The sequence below is a fragment of the Perissodus microlepis genome, chromosome 6 (assembly GCF_051167445.1).
Source record: "Perissodus microlepis isolate ML-2025 ecotype Zambia chromosome 6, ASM5116744v1, whole genome shotgun sequence".
NCBI classification, from domain to species: domain Eukaryota; kingdom Metazoa; phylum Chordata; class Actinopteri; order Cichliformes; family Cichlidae; genus Perissodus; species Perissodus microlepis.
In genome coordinates this window covers 14,928,418-14,948,883 of record NC_140466.1, presented here as the reverse complement: position 1 = coordinate 14,948,883, position 20,466 = coordinate 14,928,418, and the positions used below count along the sequence as shown (strand labels likewise).

General features: G+C 39.5%; 1 protein-coding gene across 1 annotated transcript; it reads left to right on the top strand.

The window, feature by feature from the left end:
• Positions 1-532: 532 nt before the first annotated feature.
• pik3r6a (phosphoinositide-3-kinase regulatory subunit 6a) lies at positions 533-18,883 on the top strand. The gene is made up of 6 exons (XM_084930972.1): positions 533-825; positions 11,250-11,370; positions 13,959-14,032; positions 14,715-14,829; positions 16,420-16,490; positions 16,956-18,883. The coding sequence occupies exons 1-6, from the start codon at positions 657-659 to the stop codon at positions 17,066-17,068; spliced, it is 663 nt and encodes a 220-aa protein (XP_084787098.1). The 5' UTR covers positions 533-656; the 3' UTR covers positions 17,069-18,883.
• The last annotated feature ends 1,583 nt before the right edge of the window (positions 18,884-20,466 follow it).

Genomic DNA, 20,466 nt, shown 5'->3' with positions numbered 1-20,466 from the left:
AAAAAGACTTCATAACATCTAAAAAAAAAACTCAAGACGAGGAGAAGGTAGGTGTATCATCATCATCATCATTACAGTCAAGAGACGCCTTCATTCACGAATGAATGCCTTCATGGAAATAAACAACAGGGTTCACAACAAGGTGAAAACCACTAATCATACCCAAGAACAGGAAAACCAAATAAGAATTTAGCAGAAGACACAACATAAGCATAACTGATTTTTGGAATTAATGACCAGGAAAGAAATAAAGAAATAAAAATGATCCATGCTCTTGAAAGTATGTTTGCTTGTCCAATTAATTCTGAGCCTCTGAAAATGGAGAACTATTTATGGAAACTGTTGTAATTCCTAAAACATTTAATTTAATCTAAAAGTCTGGGCTTCGATCACATATCGATTGTTTCAATGATAAACCCACTGTGATGGTGTGCAGAGGCAGACAAATTGTGGCTCCAACTGTAATTGAAACCACGTGCCACCAGATGTCGCTATTTATTTGCTATCAAATCCGCGTTTGCGTTGACCAGGTAGTAACACTAGCAGGCTGCAAACGCACACGCGCGCACACCGTCACCTGTCGGAGCGGGTGGAGATCACTGGAGCATCTCGCTGTCTCTGCCTCAGCAGGTTGTTGACTGACTGGCGATGACTTAATGAAGCACAACAACTGCGAGACCCTCCCCTGTAGCTGTCTTTGCTGTTCCCCAGCCTCTGCGATTGGAAGCACGGAGAATAGAGGAGCAGCTGTTGGACCGATGGATAAGAAGCATCAGTACGGTTCACTGGAGCGCACTGAATGGAGCAGAGACACCCACAAAGCAGGTTATCTAGTAAACAATTGCTGGTTTATAATTACTTTTCGATAATGTCAGTCACGTTTAAATGACGTCTTAAGTGTGTATGTGTTTTTAGTTCACTGCAGTATTACTAAATTCTGTGCATTCTGGTTTTAGTGTGAAATGTTCTCATTAGCATTGCATTGCTACAAATAGTGTCTCCTGTCTTAACTGTTTGGTGAACTTGTGGTGACCTCATTAGCTTTGTACACACACACAAAAGGAAAAAAAAACAAATTTAATGTAATAATTTAATGTATCGAGCATATTAAAAAACAGCATTGTCTTTGAATATATTTATATCGTTTTGCGCTTATTAGCATACGTTCCTCGTTTGACAAACATGCATTATGTAAAGTTTATTTCTTGTGTTTATACAACTATGTAATCTAAATATATGGGTAAATTTGTAAAACACACAATAATAGGCCCTAACAATTAATTGGGAGCGTTTTCAGCACTGATAGATCAGATCAATGTATTTATCCAGTAGCAGAACAAGCTGCAGCTCAGAAAATGTCAAGAATCCACAGGTGTCTATTGAGTGGCAGTGTGTGTGTGTGTGTGTGCGTGTGCCTGTTTGTTTCCTTGCTTGATTAAAAGTAAGGTGAGGTTACTTAGAGATCAGCTATTCAAATAAGGAATAATAGCCCACATGTGGGTCTTGGCAGGACGCTGGCATCATCTATTAGTAACTAAAAAGATAACTCATTTACGCCTCTTTATGACATTAATTCCATTAGACAGATTACATTTTCTCAACAAAATGCCCAGCGACTTGATTTGTCTGAATAACAGTCTAGTACTCAAATAATGAGTGAAAAAAAAGGCAAGTGAACATTTATTTTCAAGGAAAGTGACTTTAACTGTTAATTAGCAGCATTTGTGGTTTTTTTTGGTTTTTTTGCAATGTCTTTTTTTTATTGCAGACTCTCTGTTAAGCCCTCTATGTTTTTCCTCTACACTAAATGATTTTCCCACCTCTCTCTCCTCTGTGTTTGCCTTGGGGTCTCTAATCAGGCTGATCTGTCTGTCAGTATGATGGTTTGCCTCATTAGGCATAGAACGTATCAGGGCAGTGTAAGAGAGAAAGTTGGAGTCAAAGAAAAGAGTAAAACTGAGCTCATAATTTAATTCACATCTTTAGGGGTTTGGATGAAAAGAAGGGCAGGGCAGAGTAGGAGAGATACAGAGTGAGGCGAAGCAAAGGCAGATGAGAAACACTAACAGTGAGAGTGAGAGAACGGATAGAAGGTGTAAAGGAAGTCTAGTGATGAGTCATAACTGCTCAGTGGCAAAATTACTTGTCTTAGAGAGCCTTTGCAGCAGAGCATATTGTGTCTAATGATATAATTCAAAGTGCATTTGACTTGTTAACAACCCATGTAATAATAGATCTGACCCCAGGATACAATACAGTGTTAAAAACAGATGGGAAAATCCCTATTCATAGTGACAGAGAAATTTCCATGGTTGAGAAAAAAAACTTCACAACATTTAACCAAGTCAAGAGGTGGACGTACCATTGTAAAGGCCCACGATCACAAATGGAAATACAGAGGGTTTACAACGAGGTGCACACCATTGCTTATATATGAGAACAGGAAGACCAAATTAGGTTTTGTCAGGAAAAAATGTAAAAGACACTGTGCAGTTCTGAAAAGAAGTCCTTTTTTGCACTATAATGATGCAAAGAGAAAAGTATGCAGAAGCGGAAAAACATCTTTGATCTAAAGTATACCACATCATCTGTCAAACATGGTGGAGGCAGTGTTATGGCTTGGGCTTGTAACGCCAGTGGGACCAGGTTACGAGTGTTTTTTGATGATGTGACTCCTGACAGAAGTAACAGGATGATTTCTGAAGTGTACAGGGCTATACTCTCTGCTCAGATTTGGCCAAATGCTGCTAAACTAACTGGACACACTTCACAGTGCAAATGGATAATGACCCAAAGCACACTACAAAAGCAACCCAAGAGTTTTTCACGACATCAGGACACATTATAGTGTTTAACCCAGATAGGAAAATCCATAATCGTGTTTAAAAAGAAGCTTCAGTGAGTTTTTGAGTAGGCATACATGTAGTGAATTGTCTGTAATATTTATCTTCAAAGTGGCTGCAATGTCTTTTTGTGACAAGTCAGTTTTATTTTTGTAGCTTATTTTAAAATAATGTCAGCTGACCAAAGTGCTGTACTGTATTCATACATCACTACATCAACAGTAAATATACACTAAAAATGATCAAATAAAGTAAATAAGGCTGTGTTAATACAAGTCAGAGTGCCCTGTTCAATTAGAACTGAAAGAGAGTGAGAATAAGTAGGTTTTAAACAGTGTTTGAAAATGACTGCGAGACTGGGAAGCTCTCAAGGTAGGAGTGTAGATTTCTGAAAGTTCAGCAGAGTAGTGAACGTTAAAACACTGCATTTCATTTATGTAAAACCCAGGTGACCAGCTGATTAAATACTCTGCTGTGTCCTGTTAGCGACTATTTTGTTTTTCTTTCACTTGCCTCTATGCCATAATAACACACTTTTTAATCCCCATATCTAAACCTTATATATCCCATCTAAGAACCAAAACTGAACACTTACCTACACCTGACTGAAACCTAAACCCCCAAAACTAAGCATGAAGTCCTCCGATCATGCCACAATAAAGCTTTCTAACTTAAAGCTAATGGCCTCGCTAAATGTTTGGAAAAATGCACACACTGCTGTGACCATGTCAAAAAGATGAAAAAACAGGTTGAACACTTAACATAAGTCTGCTCCATTTTTTTTACAATCCAGTGTCACCTTTTTACTGGAGACATTTCATGTCTGTAATTTTGATAACAAGAAGAGCACAGTTGGCACAGCAGTTAAAGAGACTGAAACAGATTACTTCAGTTAAACACTGGGCTCGCTCTGCGGTAGAGTATCACTTCCTGTTCCTTCTCAAACACAGTGGTGTTTCTGAGTAGCTTATTTGCTTAGCAATTTAATTAACAACTTTTAAATACATTCTTCTTTCATAGTATAATCTTCACGTGCTTCTTCCGAAGCACACTTTCTGTGTACTCACTACCTAATTTATAGCCAAAGTATTCACTCACTGTCTCTGTACTGTTTCGCTAGCTTAGCTTAGCTCGTAGCCGACTCGTTAGCACCATGGCTACTTCACCTGTCCCTCCTGCACTTTCTTGCTCATTGTGTCAGATGTTTAGTTACTCCTCGGCCTCCTTTAGCAGTAATGATATCTGTAACAAATGTAGCATATTTGCAGCTCTGGAGGCCAGGATTACTGAATTGGAGACTCGGCTTCGCACCCTTCATTCACCCGTAGCTAGCCAGGCCCCTGTAGCTGGTGCAGCCGAAGATAGCGTAGGCCCCGCTAGCTGTTCCCCGGCAGACCCCAAGCAGCTGGGGAAAGAGGGCGGCTGGGTCACGGTGAGGAGGAAGCATAGTCCTAAACAGAAGCCCCAGGTACACCACCAACCCGTTCATGTGTCTAACCGTTTTTCCCCACTCGGTGACACACCCGCCGGGGGTCAAACTCTGGTAATTGGTGATTCTGTTCTCAGACATGTGAAGCTAGAGACACCGGCAACCATAGTCAATTGTCTTCCAGGGGCCAGAGCAGGCGACATTGAAGGAAATTTAAAACTGCTGGCTAAGGGTAAACGTAAATTCAGTAAAATCATAATTCACGTCGGCAGTAATGACACCCGGTTACGCCAATCGGAGGTCACTAAAATCAATATTGAATCGATGTGCAACTTTGCTAAAACAATGTCAGACTCTGTAGTTTTCTCTGGTCCCCTCCCCAATCAGACCAGGAGTGACATGTTTAGCCGCATGTTCTCCTTAAATTGCTGGCTGTCTGAGTGGTGTCCCAGAAACGATGTGGGCTTCATAGATAATTGGCAAACCTTCTGGAGGAAACCTGGTCTTGTTAGGAGAGACGGCATCCATCCCACTTTGGATGGAGCAGCTCTCATTTCTAGAAATATGGACAAATTTATTAAACCCCCCAAAATATGACTATCCAGAGTTGGGACCAGGAAGCAGAGTTGCAGTCTTACACGCCTCTCTGCAGCTTCTCTCCTCCTGCTATCCCCCCAAAAACCCATCTCCATAGAGACTGTGTCAGCTTCCAAAAAGACAAAAAACAAACTAAAAACCAGCAACAAACAACTTAAACATAAACAATCAAAAAGAAAGAACAATACAGTATCCACATCTGAACCAAAGAGTAAAACAGTGAAATGTGGATTATTAAATATTAGGTCTCTCTCCTCCAAGTCTCTGTTAGTACATGACTTAATAATTGATCAACAAATTGATTTACTCTGCCTTACAGAAACCTGGTTGCAGCAGGATGATTATGTTAGTTTAAATGAATCAACACCCCCGAGTCATTCTAACTACCAGAAACCTCGAAGCACAGGCCGAGGGGGCGGTGTGGCAGCAATTTTTCACACCAGCCTATTAATTAATGAAAGACCAAGACAGACTTTTAATTCATTTGAAAGCCTGATGCTTAACATTGTCCACCCCAGCTGTGAAACTCAGAAACCAGTCTTACTTGTTATCATCTATCGTCCACCTGGGCCTTACACAGAGTTTCTGTCTGATTTCTCAGACTTTATATCTAATTTAGTTCTGAGCTCAAATAAAATAATTATTGTGGGTGATTTTAACATCCATGTAGATGCTAAAAATGACAGCCTCAACATGGCATTTAGTCTGTTATTAGACTCAATTGGCTTCTCTCAAAATGTAAAAGAACCCACCCACCACTTTAATCACACTCTAGATCTTGTTTTAACATATGGCATAGAAACTGAACATTTAACAGTGTTTCCTGAAAACCCTCTCCTGTCTGATCATTTCCTGATAACATTTACATTTACAATAATTGATTACACAGCGGTGGAGAGTAGATTTTATCAAAGTAGATGTCTTTCTGAAAGCGCTGTAACTAAGTTTAAGAATATAATCCACCCACTGTTATCATCTTCAATGCCCTGTACCAACACAGAGCAGAGCAGCTATCTGAACGCTACCCCAACAGAGGTCGATTATCTTGTTAATAATTTCACCTCCTCACTACGTACGACTCTGGATACTGTAGCTCCAGTGAAAACTAAGGTCTCTAATCAGAAGTACCTGACTCCGTGGTATAATTCTCAAACACGTACCCTAAAGCAGATGACTCGTAATCTGGAGAGGAAATAGCGTGTCACAAATTTAGAGGATCATCATTTAGCCTGGAGAAATAGTTTGCTGCTTTATAAGAAAGCCCTCCGCAAAGCCAGAACATCTTACTATTCATCACTGATTGAAGAAAATAAGAACAACCCCAGGTTTCTCTTCAGCACTGTAGCCAGGCTGACAAACAGTCAGAGCTCTGTTGAGCCAACCATCCCTTTAACGTTAACTAGTAATGACTTCATGAACTTCTTCACAAATAAAATTTTTATCATTAGAGAAAAAATTACCAGTAATCATCCCACAGATGTAATATTATCTACAGCTACTCTTAGTACCATTGATGTTAAGTTAGACTCTTTTTCTCCAATTGATCTTTCTGAGTTAACTTCAATAATTACTTCCTCCAAACCATCAACGTGTCTTTTAGACCCCATTCCTACAAAACTGCTCAAAGAAGTCCTGCCATTGATTAATTCTTCGATCTTAAATATGATCAACCTATCTCTAATGGTCGGCTATGTACCACAGGCCTTCAAGCTGGCTGTGGTTAAACCTTTACTCAAAAAGCCATCTCTAGACCCAGCAGTCTTAGCTAATTATAGGCCAATCTCCAACCTTCCTTTCATATCAAAAATCCTTGAAAGAGTAGTTGTCAAACAGCTAACAGATCATCTGCAGAGGAATGGTTTATTTGAAGAGTTTCAGTCAGGTTTCAGAGCTCATCACAGCACAGAAACAGCTTTAGTGAAGGTTACAAATGATCTTCTTATGGCCTCTGACAGTGGACTCATCTCTGTGCTTGTCCTGCTAGACCTCAGTGCAGCGTTCGATACTGTCGACCATAATATCCTATTAGAGCGATTAGAACATGCTGTAGGTATTACAGGTACTGCACTGCAGTGGTTTGTATCATATCTATCTAATAGACTCCAATTTGTTCATGTAAATGGAGAGTCCTCTTCACACACTGAGGTTAATTATGGAGTTCCACAGGGTTCAGTGCTAGGACCAATTCTGTTTACATTATACATGCTTCCCTTAGGCAGCATCATTAGAAGACATAGCATACATTTTCACTGCTATGCAGATGACACCCAGCTCTATCTGTCCATGAAGCCAGATAACACACACCAATTAGTTAAACTGCAGGAATGTCTTAAAGACATAAAGACCTGGATGGCCGCTAACTTTCTGCTTCTTAATTCAGATAAAACTGAGGTTATTGTACTCGGCCCTGAAAATCTTAGAAATATGGTATCTAACCAGATTCATACTCTGGATGGCATTACCTTGGCCTCCAGTAACGCTGTGAGGAACCTTGGAGTCATTTTTGACCAGGACATGTCCTTCAACGCACATATTAAACAAATATGTAAGACTGCTTTCTTCCATTTGCGCAACATCTCTAAAATTAGAAATATCCTGTCTCAGAGTGACGCTGAAAAACTAGTTCATGCATTTATTACTTCCAGGCTGGACTACTGTAATTCATTATTATTAGGATGTCCAAAAAACTCACTGAAAAGCCTTCAGCTAATCCAAAATGCTGCAGCAAGAGTACTGACAGGGACTAGAAGGAGAGAGCATATTTCTCCTGTTTTGGCTTCCCTTCATTGGCTTCCTGTTAAATCCAGAATTGAATTCAAAATCCTGCTCCTCACATACAAGGTCTTAAATAATCAGGCCCCATCTTATCTTAATGACCTTGTAGTACCATATCACCCTATTAGAGCACTTCGCTCTCGCTCTGCAGGCCTACTTGTTGTTCCTAGAGTATTTAAAAGTAGAATGGGAGGCAGAGCCTTCAGTTTTCAGGCCCCTCTTCTGTGGAACCAGCTTCCAGTTTGGATTCGGGAGACAGAAACTATCTCTACTTTCAAGATTAGGCTTAAAACTTTCCTTTTTGCTAAAGCATATAGTTAGGGCTGGACCAGGTGACCCTGAATCCTCCCTTAGTTATGCTGCAATAGACGTAGGCTGCCGGGGGATTCCCAAGATGCATTGAGTTTTTCCTTTCCAGTCACCTTTCTCACTCACTATGTATTAATAGACCTCTCTGCATTGAATCATATCTGTTATTAACCTCTGTCTCTCTTCCACAGCATGTCTTTTATCCTGTCTTCCTTCTCTCACCCCAACCGGTCGCAGCAGATGGCCGCCCCTCCCTGAGCCTGGTTCTGCCGGAGGTTTCTTCCTGTTAAAAGGGAGTTTTTCCTTCCCACTGTCGCCAAAGTGCTTGCTCATAGGGGGTCATATGATTGTTGGGTTTTTCTCTGTATCTATGAAGCGCCTTGAGGCGACTTTTGTTGTGATTTGGCGCTATATAAATAAAATTGAATTGAATTGAATTGAATTGAATTGATTTCTCTGCGCTTCAAGTGTTAGCTATAAGCTGAGCTAATTGCCTCCTGGCTCCATAGACAGTCATTAGAGTAGTTCTTATTCTCTATAGTTAGAAATAAAGTGAGAAAGCACACTGGCTCAAAGGTCAAAATGCTTTTTTTAAAAACCTGATGACACAAATTTCTAGTTTTTACAGTTTTAAAGTAAGACAGTAGAACCAAATTGCTGAGAAATAATGATTATTATGGAAACACAAAAGACCAGAGGCATGGGGAATTATCACATTATGTACATTATGTAACATTATGTCTTTTTGTTTTTGCTCATGGAAAGCTTCCCATTTGTATTGTCAACTAGAAGTAATATTTTAAGATTACACTGTTTTATAAAAATCTCTTTTTTGGGAGGGGGGATTCCTCGTGTAATTAAAGTATTAGAAAGACATGTAACGTTGATGTCTTTCAAATGAATATTCCCATTAACAGTTTATGTTCATGTCACTCAATGTTCTCTGTTCTAAAGCGTCAGGGTTGTGTTGATGCTATGCTGATGTCGCACAGATGTCTCTTATGCAGCAAAAAACAAAACAAAACAAGCTAATCTTTCATAGCAATGTGAGTCCATGTAAACCTGCAGTTATCATAAAGTATGGTTAATGCTTTTACCCTGAAGTCACCCTGGAGTTTGAATTTCTATTCTGCTTTTTTGTCAGGCTAGTGCAGAATAAGTGTTTTCACTGCACTTTGAACCTAGACAGCTGTGCTCCACCCCAGGGCTAATTGAGGCTTGAATAGAGATTCCATAATAAAGCTCCACTGAGTAATGGTGTGTATATAGAAAGACTTTAATGACCTCAGGAGGAAACAGGGACAGACTGTCAGAAGTGGTATCTCCCTGGCTGTGTTCCTCTCACCCCATAATGTAAGGCTGCTCGCTGCAGGGAAGTGACAGGTGTCCAGCACCGCTACACTGATAAAAGGAACAACTCAAGACAAGAGGTGACCTGTTTCAGTTATAAAGTCACAGTAGCTGTCATTGTCGGTCTTCAGCCATCTACTTTTAAAAAGGTCAGCTTAGATTTGTGTTACTCACAGTGTACAGCAGCTGCTCTCAATGAAGTACTGTCTTTTTGTACCACACAAAATTTTCTGGATGCTTTGGGACAGATTGTGTCTATTTTCAGCAAGTTTTGCAAATTTTTATTGTGGGTTAATGTTTTAACAATTGATTTCTTATGATAAATCTAGAGCCCGACAGATGTCAGATTATTTAGACCGATACCTGTACTGATATTTGGTGATTTAACAAGCTGATATGTTGGCCAATTACTTCTTATTTCTTTCAGACACCTGAAATCCAACATTTATTATGTTAGTTATAAGATAACCTTTATTATTATATTTATATGTTTATAAAAACACTGGAATAGGATAGGAGTAATAATAAGATACTGAATATGACTCCTTGCTAAGATATTATAACAGTGCAATTCAAAAATTATCTTGTTTTATTGTCACAACAAGTGTCTCTTTAAGCTCTGCGACTTTACTGGGGGCGATCATGGCTATGGGGCGATCGTGGCTCAAGAGTTGGGCGTTCGTCTTGTAATCGGAAGGTTGCCGGTTCGAGCCCCAGCTCCCACAGTGTTGGTCGTTGTGTCCTTGGGCAAGACACTTTGCCCGATGCCTACTGGTGGTGGTCAGAGGGCCCGGTGGCACCAGTGTCCGGCAGCCTCGCCTCTCAGTGCGTCCCAGGGTGGCTGTGGCTACACTGTAGCTTGCCATCACCAGTGTGTGGATGATTGTGTATAGTGTAAAGCGCTTTGGGGTCCTTAGGACCAAGTAAAGCGCTATACAAGTACAGACCAGCTGGTTGTTATGTTTACATTTCCACAAGCTGGCCAGCAAGGAAGTTGCAGAATGCCCTCTGGTGGGCAAACTATGCAAAATAAACACCCTTAAAGTGTTTTTCCTCACAGCAGTGCTTTATTTATTTTTTATTTATTTATCAGGCTTTTGTTGGAAGTCATCAAGGATCTCTGTGTTACAACATGCCACAAATTCAGCATGTTGTAAAAATAATTTGTGAATTGTTTCATTGTTCCTTCCTATTAGCGTTCATTGTAAATTATTTTGCGGCCAGCAGTTAATTATTAAATGTCTTTTAAGCACAGCACACACAAAAGTATTAAATGCTGTACGTGTATTCTAGTCTATGCAAAACAAGGATATCACATAGTCACATACCACAGATTGTAAATTTTATTTATGAACAGCACATGTGGAAATTATGAAAACAGGCAACTGCAAAATTAAAAAATAATGTGAAATATTACTAATAAACGTTAAATATAACAACATGGAATAGAATGTATATTTTTTTTCTTTATGCATAGTGACAGGCAGTTAGAGACTTTGTACAGCACAACATGGCAGTGTAAACAAAACTGCAGTGGAAGGGGTTGACAGCTTTACTGCCTTACTTCCTGGCCTAACGCATCATGCAATTAAAGTGTTTGTGTGTATGCACAGTTATGTGTGTGTGGGGGCGACAGCCATGCAAGTTGTGCCAGCTGCTGACACATGGTAATTTGGCTGTGACACTCTGCTCTTCTGCTCATCTAGCAGCAGTTTCTGCTGCAGCTGTTTATACAGTTTAAAATGCAAATTCATATGCAGTTATGGTTCTGAAATGCCACAGTAGATCATCTTCAAAAGTGTGCACACACATCACCAATCTGTGTGTGGCATGTTTTAACCTACTGAAGAGTCTATAATCTAAATGCATTGTTAGGAATGTTGTATTTTTTTCCAGTGTGTGGTCTTTTGTCAGAAAGACTAAGTCTCTCGCTGTCTCTCTTTCAGAGGACGACGTGGTGTCCATGGCAGACTCCACCATCACCGTGGATGACATCGAGGGGGAGCTCTTTAAGATTGAGAGGATCAGGGATGTCCTGGTTAGGAGAGAGTCAGAGCTCAGATACATGTGAGGACTTAAAACCATTGTTTGCTGTGGGTGTGAAAATTCATTGCTTGTTAGATTTTAGTTGAGCTGGCAGATGATTTATTTTGTCAGTATTATTATGCTTAAATTTGCACAACAGAAGGTAAAATTAATGCATGAAAAATTGAGATCCAACTGTGTTATTGTTAAATCTTTACCACTAGGTGTGTAAAAATGAGAAATCGAACCTTACAATTGACAAGTAGGGTCTTTTTTTAAATCTACATCTAATAGATAATTACACTGAGTATAATGGTCATTTAAGCCTATAAAAAGAGGACGATGTAAAGTTATTTATATACTTTTTGTTTTGTACATCGTGCCACAATTTGCACTGAGAGCAGTCACTTATACAAGAATGTGCACTTTCTGTATTCTGCAAAGCAGAAAAATAAGAGCAAGAAGGTTGCACAGTGGTGCATGAGTGTAAATATCCATCTTGGGCTCAGCTCACATTTCAGAAGCTGCACATCTTTGAAAATGGTCTGCCTGAGATGTGGTTAGGATTGCCTTTGAGCGTGATGTTGACACTTTGTTATCATGCTAATATGACGTTAACATGCATATGTAATCTAGGGCCTATTTTTGCTGATGCATAAACATTTTAAAACCAAATTTCCATGGCAATCTATCCAAACTTACCCTTCAAATGTTGCTAAAAAAATTAACTGATTGATGGAGTGGCATGAATTTACTTACTAGGATGTACTAGTATTTTAAATTAGATTTGTAGAAGTCAGTTTTGAAACTTGATGACTGTGTACATTTTTAGTTTAGATGCTTCAAATGCACCTCAGTGTTATTTGAAATCATTTTTTTGATTTTCTTCATCAGTCCTGGAGGGCAACTTGTAGATTCTGTAGTAAATCTGAATAAGATAAAGGATTCAGAGTTTTTAATAAGTGCAAAAATTAAACAACCTATAATATTTGCAGTGATGCTTTCCCTATTAAGAGCAGTGTAATCATTTAGGACACGTTTCAGAAATAAAACCTCAGGCATAATTCCTCTAATTTTTTTGTCTGTAATTCCCATCAGCTACACCCTAAACTACCCCCATTACAATTTCAATGGCTCCACTGCAGCTTCCACAAAGCTGGCTAATACATGGATATTTATTCATATACTTCCCCCTGCTCAGATGGCAGGGGGAATGCGAGGAGTGACGTGTGTGGAGTAGCAAGCAAGGATTTTATTCATTTATTTATTTATTTATTTTTTTGTCTAATAAGTTAAGTTTCCATTCCAAATCGCCATCTCTTGGCCATTGGCCATTTTATCAGATGCTCATGTAAGGATGGGATCTGACATAACAGGTAGACAAGTGTGGCGTTGAGTCTCTTTTTCTATTGACAGTGATGAATGTGTGTAATATGTATGAATGTGTGTGTAGCCTTTTCTGAGCCTGTATGTGTGTGGTTTGTAATAAAAGTCTGTTCATAGGATACAGAGTTCATGCGATGGCCTCTTGCTTGACAAGCAAGGCACGGAGGGGCTTCCATCCCTCTTCACTATCAGTAATGATCCACTCACACTGATTCTGTGAAGGGTCACTGAAACAGAGAACGGCTATCTGGCTCAGACCTGCTTCAGGGACTTCTGCTCAGAAAGATTGTGTCACCTCCTTTGTTAAATATAAGATCAATAACAAGCTTTCTCTGTTTGAATTTCATTTTTTTCCTATTCAGGAGTGAAGCAAGAATTTACTCTTGAATACGGTCGTCCATCCCCATAAATCTACTTTTAAGGGTCATTGACAGCGTCTCACAGGGGTTGAGGCCAGACGATAATGATGACCACATTATATTTCTCTTTCTCATTTTATTGACATGGCAACCAGGGATTCAGTAGTGCTTCGTGTATGGTGAAGATGTTTTTTTGTTTTTTGTTCAGCAGGCACAGTTCTTTTTATTTTTTACCATGACAGAAAATGGTTGCTTAAGAAGTCCATGTGTCTTGATGAGGTCATTATCTCATTTCCCAGTGAGATGGTAATTACAGACAATGACTCCTTCTTGCTGATGGTAATGATGGTAATGGCCTTGCTGAACATCATGAACGTTCAGGGGCAGGATGAAGGTTTATGCACAAACTCTGGAGAGCCTGGAGGATTTTGCACTGAGTGCTTGCTTTTACTCCAGAGACACTATCAGTTTCAAATACCTGTTTGCTGCTAAATGATGATGTAAAGTCCCATTAGTAAGCCTTTCTCTGACTGAATTAATCAATTCTCTGAGTCACTAGTCTTTATACCAGGCTACATGAGAACTGTCTAATAAGCTCTTTAAGTGGGTTTGTCTTTAAATAATATAACCCTAACCATTATACCCTGGCAAACTACTGACCATGAATTCTGTTTAACAATATATATGGATGAAGCAATATGTATGTGAAAAAAACAAGAAAAAGCCTTTAGTAAAAAACAAAATATGTTACTGTTAATTGCAAAGTAATGTTGGAACATGTAGCGTAAAAAGTGCTCTGATTTTCATCATCTGCAGTGCTTAAATAAGTGCTCTTTTTCTGTTTATGTGTGCATGTGTTTCTTTTACGCCATCATGCCTGAACAGGATGGATGACATTCAGCTCTGCAAAGAGATTACTCGTCTGAAGAAGGAGCTTCACAAATTAGTGTCCATACCAGGTAGAAGTCCTTTGGGTGTTCATGATTGCTGCTATTGGACCAAAACAAACAAACAAACAAACAAAATCATGATGACATATTGGGGAATAGGTTTATTCACTCTGTTGCCAAGAACAGAATGAGTAGATCAATTCCACTCCCACACATTTGGAGCTGAAGCCAGCAAGTGCTTAGCTACGTTTGCATAAAGAGCCAGGGCAAACAGCTGGACAGGAAATTTCTAATATTCATGCCTTATCTAAAAGTTTGATTATGGCTTAGCATAAACAAATGGAAGTAAACAACAGGGATGCAAAAATAATTATGGACATCTTATCCGACTCTCCAAACCTGCTCTGCAGTGCTGTTTTTTATTAACAGATGAAGCAAACAATTTACAATAAATAACGTAGCCACTGATGGTTGATCAAGAACTCAACCAATGTTAGGTGCATTATTTTAAAGATCTTGATAAAGTGTTTCATTTGCTTCTGGTCTTTATACTGACTTGCTTTTTCCATAGGTTTCATTTTAACTCTTAACTATAAATGATTGTAGTCAACTGAAGGATCAATCAAAATTTTTGCATGTGCGTCATTATAGCTAGCTGTTCATTCATCTGCGTGCACAAACAGTAACATATTACTCAAAGTAGCTAATGTGGGACATAGTCCTGATGTCGTCTTCTTTCGTGCTATTCCAGATAATGACAAGTCCAATGATGACCGGCAGAAGGAGGAAGAGCTGCTACAGCAGATCCAAAAGCTGGTAGAGACCAGAGATTTCCTCGTGGATGATGTTGAATTTGAACGTCTCAGGTGTGCTTTCATCTCAGTGATTTACAGATGGCCTAGACTGGAGTTCTTTGGTCGCTTCCACACGTGAAATCTGAGTGAATCATTAAAAATGCAGTCCTAATGCATATGCAGATCACATGGAAGTACATGCAGGGAAAAACGCTTGATATGGTTTTTTTCATCTTTCATCCCTCCTTAAAATCTTCATAATGACTGATAAGCCACAGATTCGCACCTCCTCAGTAGTCACTAATGCTGATAATTTTTTCTCTCAGTTCAGCACCCAAAATATGCATGTTTTGACAAAGGAGTTCTTTTGCTCCCCATGAAAAAAGTTGAATGTTTCCTCAGGCGCGTTGCTGCCAGAGAGGGTCCCACAGAGCGCACAGCAGAGAGCCATTTCAATTAAAGATGTGTCAGGGTGCATCAATGAGCTCTGCAAGGGGAGCTCCTGATGATTTAAAAACAAAACTAAAAGAAAGAAAGAGAGAAATAGGTTTAATCAGCCAACTGATGTGGAAATGACACATCATCATTGCTTATTAGTTTAAAACAGGCTTACCATAGGTCAAGTGTGTAGTAGGTGCTTTAAGGACAAATGCACCTAAACTGTTCATGTTGTTTTTGAGATCTTCTGTAATCAACTTCCAGTTTGTCCATTTTGCAGCAATAGAAAATAAATGCATCTTAAAATGTTGACCCAGATGCTTTGCTGTGAGGATGAATTTGCTACCAGAGTAGCATATTCATCCTCACAGGTTCAAACATTTCACATTTAATTTGCATAGCTTGAAATCTAACGTTGCCTGCGAGTGGACAACCACGTGTAGAATAATAAGCATGTTTTCTAGGTTTGATCTCAGACTGTATAAAACACTGTTAGTTTGTCTGAGCAGCGCTTTCTGCTGGCAGCTGACGGCATGCTGTGAAATAGCCGCAGGGCTGCTGGGAAGGTGAGAGCCACGAAGAAGGAGAACGGCAGTGCGTTAATGGGTGCAGAGAGGAGAGGATGCATGTGACAGCGCCCAAGGCCACGTTGTCCATGCTCATAAATATAAAGCTCTCTCTTCTGTTATTTTACTTTACTTTTATAAAATCAAGACTGTTTATCACAGGAGAAATCTCTCTGTGATCTTTACCCGAGAGTTTTTATCTTTGAGACACATTAATATTAATATAACTGAATATAATTCATTAGATATCACTTTTAAATACATATGATATATATTCATATACAATAAACACTGCAAGTATCCAAGTTATATACACTTATTTGCATTTGGGCTGTATTCAAATAACACAAAATGAGACTGCGACATTCACTAATATGCACTAAGCGTATAGAAACCTTTGCCAGGAAATCTTAACTGCCAGAGGTGCATTAGCTCGCTTATCTAGTGGGTGTCTAGGGAGGATGTTTCATCTCTCTGCTTTAGTAAAAACCAGCCTTCTTGATTTTTAAGGATGCTTCGGATAATGAAAGAATACCTGTGGAAAAGATTTTCTTTTTAATATTCCTGGAACAGGGGGAAATTTAGGTCATAACAGCTTTGTCATTTTTTAGTGTTTTACTTTGCAATTGTAGTATTACATATGTATTCATTTTTACAGGGAGAAAGAGGAAGATAAAGAAATGGCAGATTTTCTGAAGTCCAAATTGCCAAGAAATCTGAAGAAGACAGGTATTCAGTCATGAAAGCTGAAATGTTGTCTTTTTTGAAAGTATCGACTGATAAAATGGAAAATGGGTGTGCTGAGACTGTGCTTTACCTGACTGAAAAATGTATGTATTTATGTTCCCAAAAAATTGATTCTGTTCATCTGGATGCAGCGTTTTTCAGTGGGAGAAATGTTTCATCCAAATGACTTCTTCAGTCTTAGCTAGTTGGGGAAACCTGCATTCTGCTGTAACTTGGGTTTCGCTTCTTCCAGATGAACAGAATCAGTTTCTGGGGAATTTCCTTAGTTGGTTGATTAAGCATGCATCAGGACATGCACTTATGGTCTTTGCCATAAATGCATTAATTATCAGAACTTATTTATACAGTATACAGTGATTGATCTTGCTGTGTATGTATGTGTGCACACAGATGTAGATGTCTTTTGCAATACATAAATACAGCACAGTTCACTGTACCGTGTTACAGGTATGCCAACCAGAAGGGCACCCACCCGGGCTCAGCAGACGTCTTCGCCCCTCACCAAGACAGGACTCACCCTCCTGAAAGAGTGCTGTGGCTTTACGTGCTCCATCATGTAGACTAAAGCCAAATGACAGCGCTCCTCTGCAGTGCTCTTCCACAGGACTCCTTTTTCCACTTTTAGCTCCAAGAAGGACTTTAAAGCATGGGTCGAGCAATGACAGCGTAGTGAGCTATCCATCCCAGGAATTCAGGAAGCAACTTCATCTATATTTATTTTATTATTAATTTATTAGCTGTGTCTTGGCTTTGCAGGTCAACCCAGTGTATTTGTATCTATTTGACATTTTCACATAGGGTTTGAAGGACAGAAACCTCATAACCCTAGTCATTGTAAGTAAGTTAGCACGTTCTCTTAAAGTAAAAGTGGAAAAAAAAACTACTATAGCCCACAGGTTTATATCAGGATGCTTCACTGAACTATGATTATTGTCATCTGCTCAATATGTGTGCATGAGTCAGCAGGATTCTAGACACCGCTATAATGTTATTTGCATTATGAACACTACAATAATGAATCTGGCATTAATCGGGAGCCATGTCAGGATGAAGTTGCCTGTGATCTGACTCTAGATCCAAATAGGTATGACCTTTTGAATAGTGGTGGTTTGTGAAGGAAGAGTTAGTCATCTATCTCTCTCTATTATTTTTAAATGATTGGTAAGCTAGCCAGGCTCAAGGAGGGTGGCTTTTGGCAAGACAGGTTTGGGTAAAAGGAAAGCGCATATTGGTGTTTTAGATTTTGACAAAAATGACTAAACCTAGCCCTTAAAAAAATCTGTTAAGTTTCCAGCAGATTTACAGTGGCACCTAACAAGTTGACATCGATGACAGCAGTGTTGTTCAATATCGAGACACGAAGCCGTACATATGCCACTGTACTCTCAGGACGTGGGGTCTTGTAGATAAAGGTCTTTAGTGCACAATGAGTCATATATACAGGACATGGAGTTCATGGATGTAGTGACCAATTAAGCTATCTTGCATCTCTTTGTGTTGCAAAGAGGAGTTGTCGCCATGGAAACCTTGTTTAACCCACATCTTTAGAATGGAACAGTGAGGAAAGTTGGACGGATCAGAGAGATGAGACTTCAAAAGTGTAACACATCCAAAGGCAATTGCTATCATGAAAGGCAGGCGGAGAACAAAATAATATTACTATTGCCACTTCCATTATTTTTTTCAATATTCTGGATTTCCAAAGCATCTGAAACTCTCCCGCACTCTTTCGGATCATCTACAAAACAGAGATTAAGTAAACACGAGATTGTTTTACTACTGAAATGTAGATATGCTGAGGATGCATGTCTCTAAAGTAGATTCTGTTTGAGACCCCTAAATCTATCTAATTGGTTTAAATGATATGTCTCTTCGGCAAGCTTTCAGTTCTTTTCTAGACTTTGAAATGGATACAGCTGGCTCTTCACTTGAGTGATTGAGTCCTTTGATCAGTCTCAGCACTGTCACGGAGCCTCGGGGTCATGTATCACTCAGCAACCACGTCTGATGGCGTCATGAAAGTCCAGAAAGGATTCAATGTATTCCGGTAATATTGAAATACTGTCTCTAACAGCCAAAATTAAAATATGATGTAGCAAGTAAACTTAGCCATAATATGGGTTTGTGCAAGTTTTTTGAGAAGACAGTATACTCTGATGAAGGCTTCATTTTCTCTTTCTCCAAGATATGAAGTGAAATGATGATGTGAACCATCTCCTAGAACAAAAGCTTTTAGATAGTAAAGGTAGGCCAATTTACAAATTCACATGGAAAGAAATCATCATACTGCCTTTATTTTCATGCAGATATTGCCTTTTATGTTGGTTCCTATAACTGAGCTGCACAGTGATAAATAAAGCTTTCTGCTCTGCAAAGACCTTCATTTCTTCTGTGTTGAGACTTTGAGCGTCTGTCATGTTTATTCTATTTCAATTTTCACATTTAGACATAAAAGCAGCCCACCAACTGAAAATGAATGCTACATGCCCAGACTGGGTATCCAAGAATTTCTGTGAAGAATTCTTGGAAGAGACCACATCACTTCTTGAGTCAGGCAGAGTGTCACAGGAAAGGGAGCCACAGAGAGAAAATGATCTAAGAAGCAGGGTTGAAGTGGCTGAAAGCAGAGGAGCTGAAGAAGAAGGGAGAAAGGCAGTGGGAGGGCACAGAGTTAGAGAGGGGTCTCATCTTCAGTGTTAGTCATCTATAGTGGAAGCACTGTGACTTCTCACAAGGGCAGCTCTCAGTGAGCACCACCTGAAAAGGGCAGGCCTGCCATTCAAATGTCATAATCACACAGGCCTTGGGCACAGATACTGTGTGTATGAAGAGATGGCACGTGTCTGTTTGTAAGGGAGAATTACAGAGAATGATTGAATGTTTGTGTGGAGTGATATAAATATTCTTGCTTCTGTGCCTCGGCATAATGAGCACTATAGAGTAGCTGTCATTGCTCATACTAAACTATAATAGCATATTCATTTCATTTATTAGGGCATGCTAGATAACAAACTTTGCTGGATTCAGAGGAACAGAAGATGGCGAGCACTGGATTTTAAGTTTTCCGAACTGAATTTGATGCCTAAGCAGAGGTGATAGAAACCAACTTTTTAGCGCCAGTTCACAACCTCAAGTGGCTTAATATTTTAAGGTAAAGGCCCGACAATACAGTGAAAACTCCAGCAACCTGACGGTTCCCTATGAGCAAGCACTTGGGAACAGTGGAAAAGAAGAACTCTCTTTTAATAGGAAGAGAAATCTGGAAGAACTAGGTTCAGAGAAGGGCAGCCATCTGCCAAGATGTAAGGAGAAAGAAGAAATACAGAGCGTTGAGAGACAGGGCCAAGGACACTCCATGGCAGCAGTTGTTCTAGTGGTTAGAAAGGCTTCTTTCATAACTGGGTGTAATTGTAAGAAGACGTACGACAGAAAAACATCTGCTGAATTGTCCTTAAAGAGAACACCTGCCGAATCTTAATGTGTACATTCAGCCCTTGAATATTATAGTGTCAAGCAGCCTGACAGTGACTGAAGTGTTCAGTAATGCATGTGACTTTGCAAGGACGTAGATGAGTAGCACTGAATAAAAAGGGCAAATAGGAAATGAAACCCACTTGCTGCCATGGATACCACAATTTCTCTCTCTTCCTCTCTCTCTCTCTGTCTCTTGTTCACACACGCACGCACACACAAAGAAACCTCTGCATACAATTACAAATACCACTTATACTGTTCTAGATTTATTTCTTACTTAGACACCAGATGAGAAAAGTAGAATATGTCTGTCTCATTTCTACTGGTAGCACCAGGCATATTTTCCATCATTCTATGAGGCTTGTTTGTTACAAAGTGCTTAAAGACACAAATAGCTAAAACTGAACAAAACACTCGCACACACACACACACACACACACGCACATACACAATAATACCATGGGAAAAAGGGAGAATGGGTGAA

What these genes read in the sequence shown, in the direction of transcription:
- pik3r6a (XM_084930972.1), top strand. Translation starts at nt 657, where the DNA reads ATGAAGCACAACAACTGCGAGACCCTCCCCTGTAGCTGTCTTTGCTGT. An exon ending in GAGTCAGAGCTCAGATACAT is followed by an intron (nt 11,371 to 13,958) that starts GTGAGGACTTAA and finishes ATGCCTGAACAG; the next exon opens with GATGGATGACATTCAGCTCT. An exon ending in CAAATTAGTGTCCATACCAG is followed by an intron (nt 14,033 to 14,714) that starts GTAGAAGTCCTT and finishes GTGCTATTCCAG; the next exon opens with ATAATGACAAGTCCAATGAT.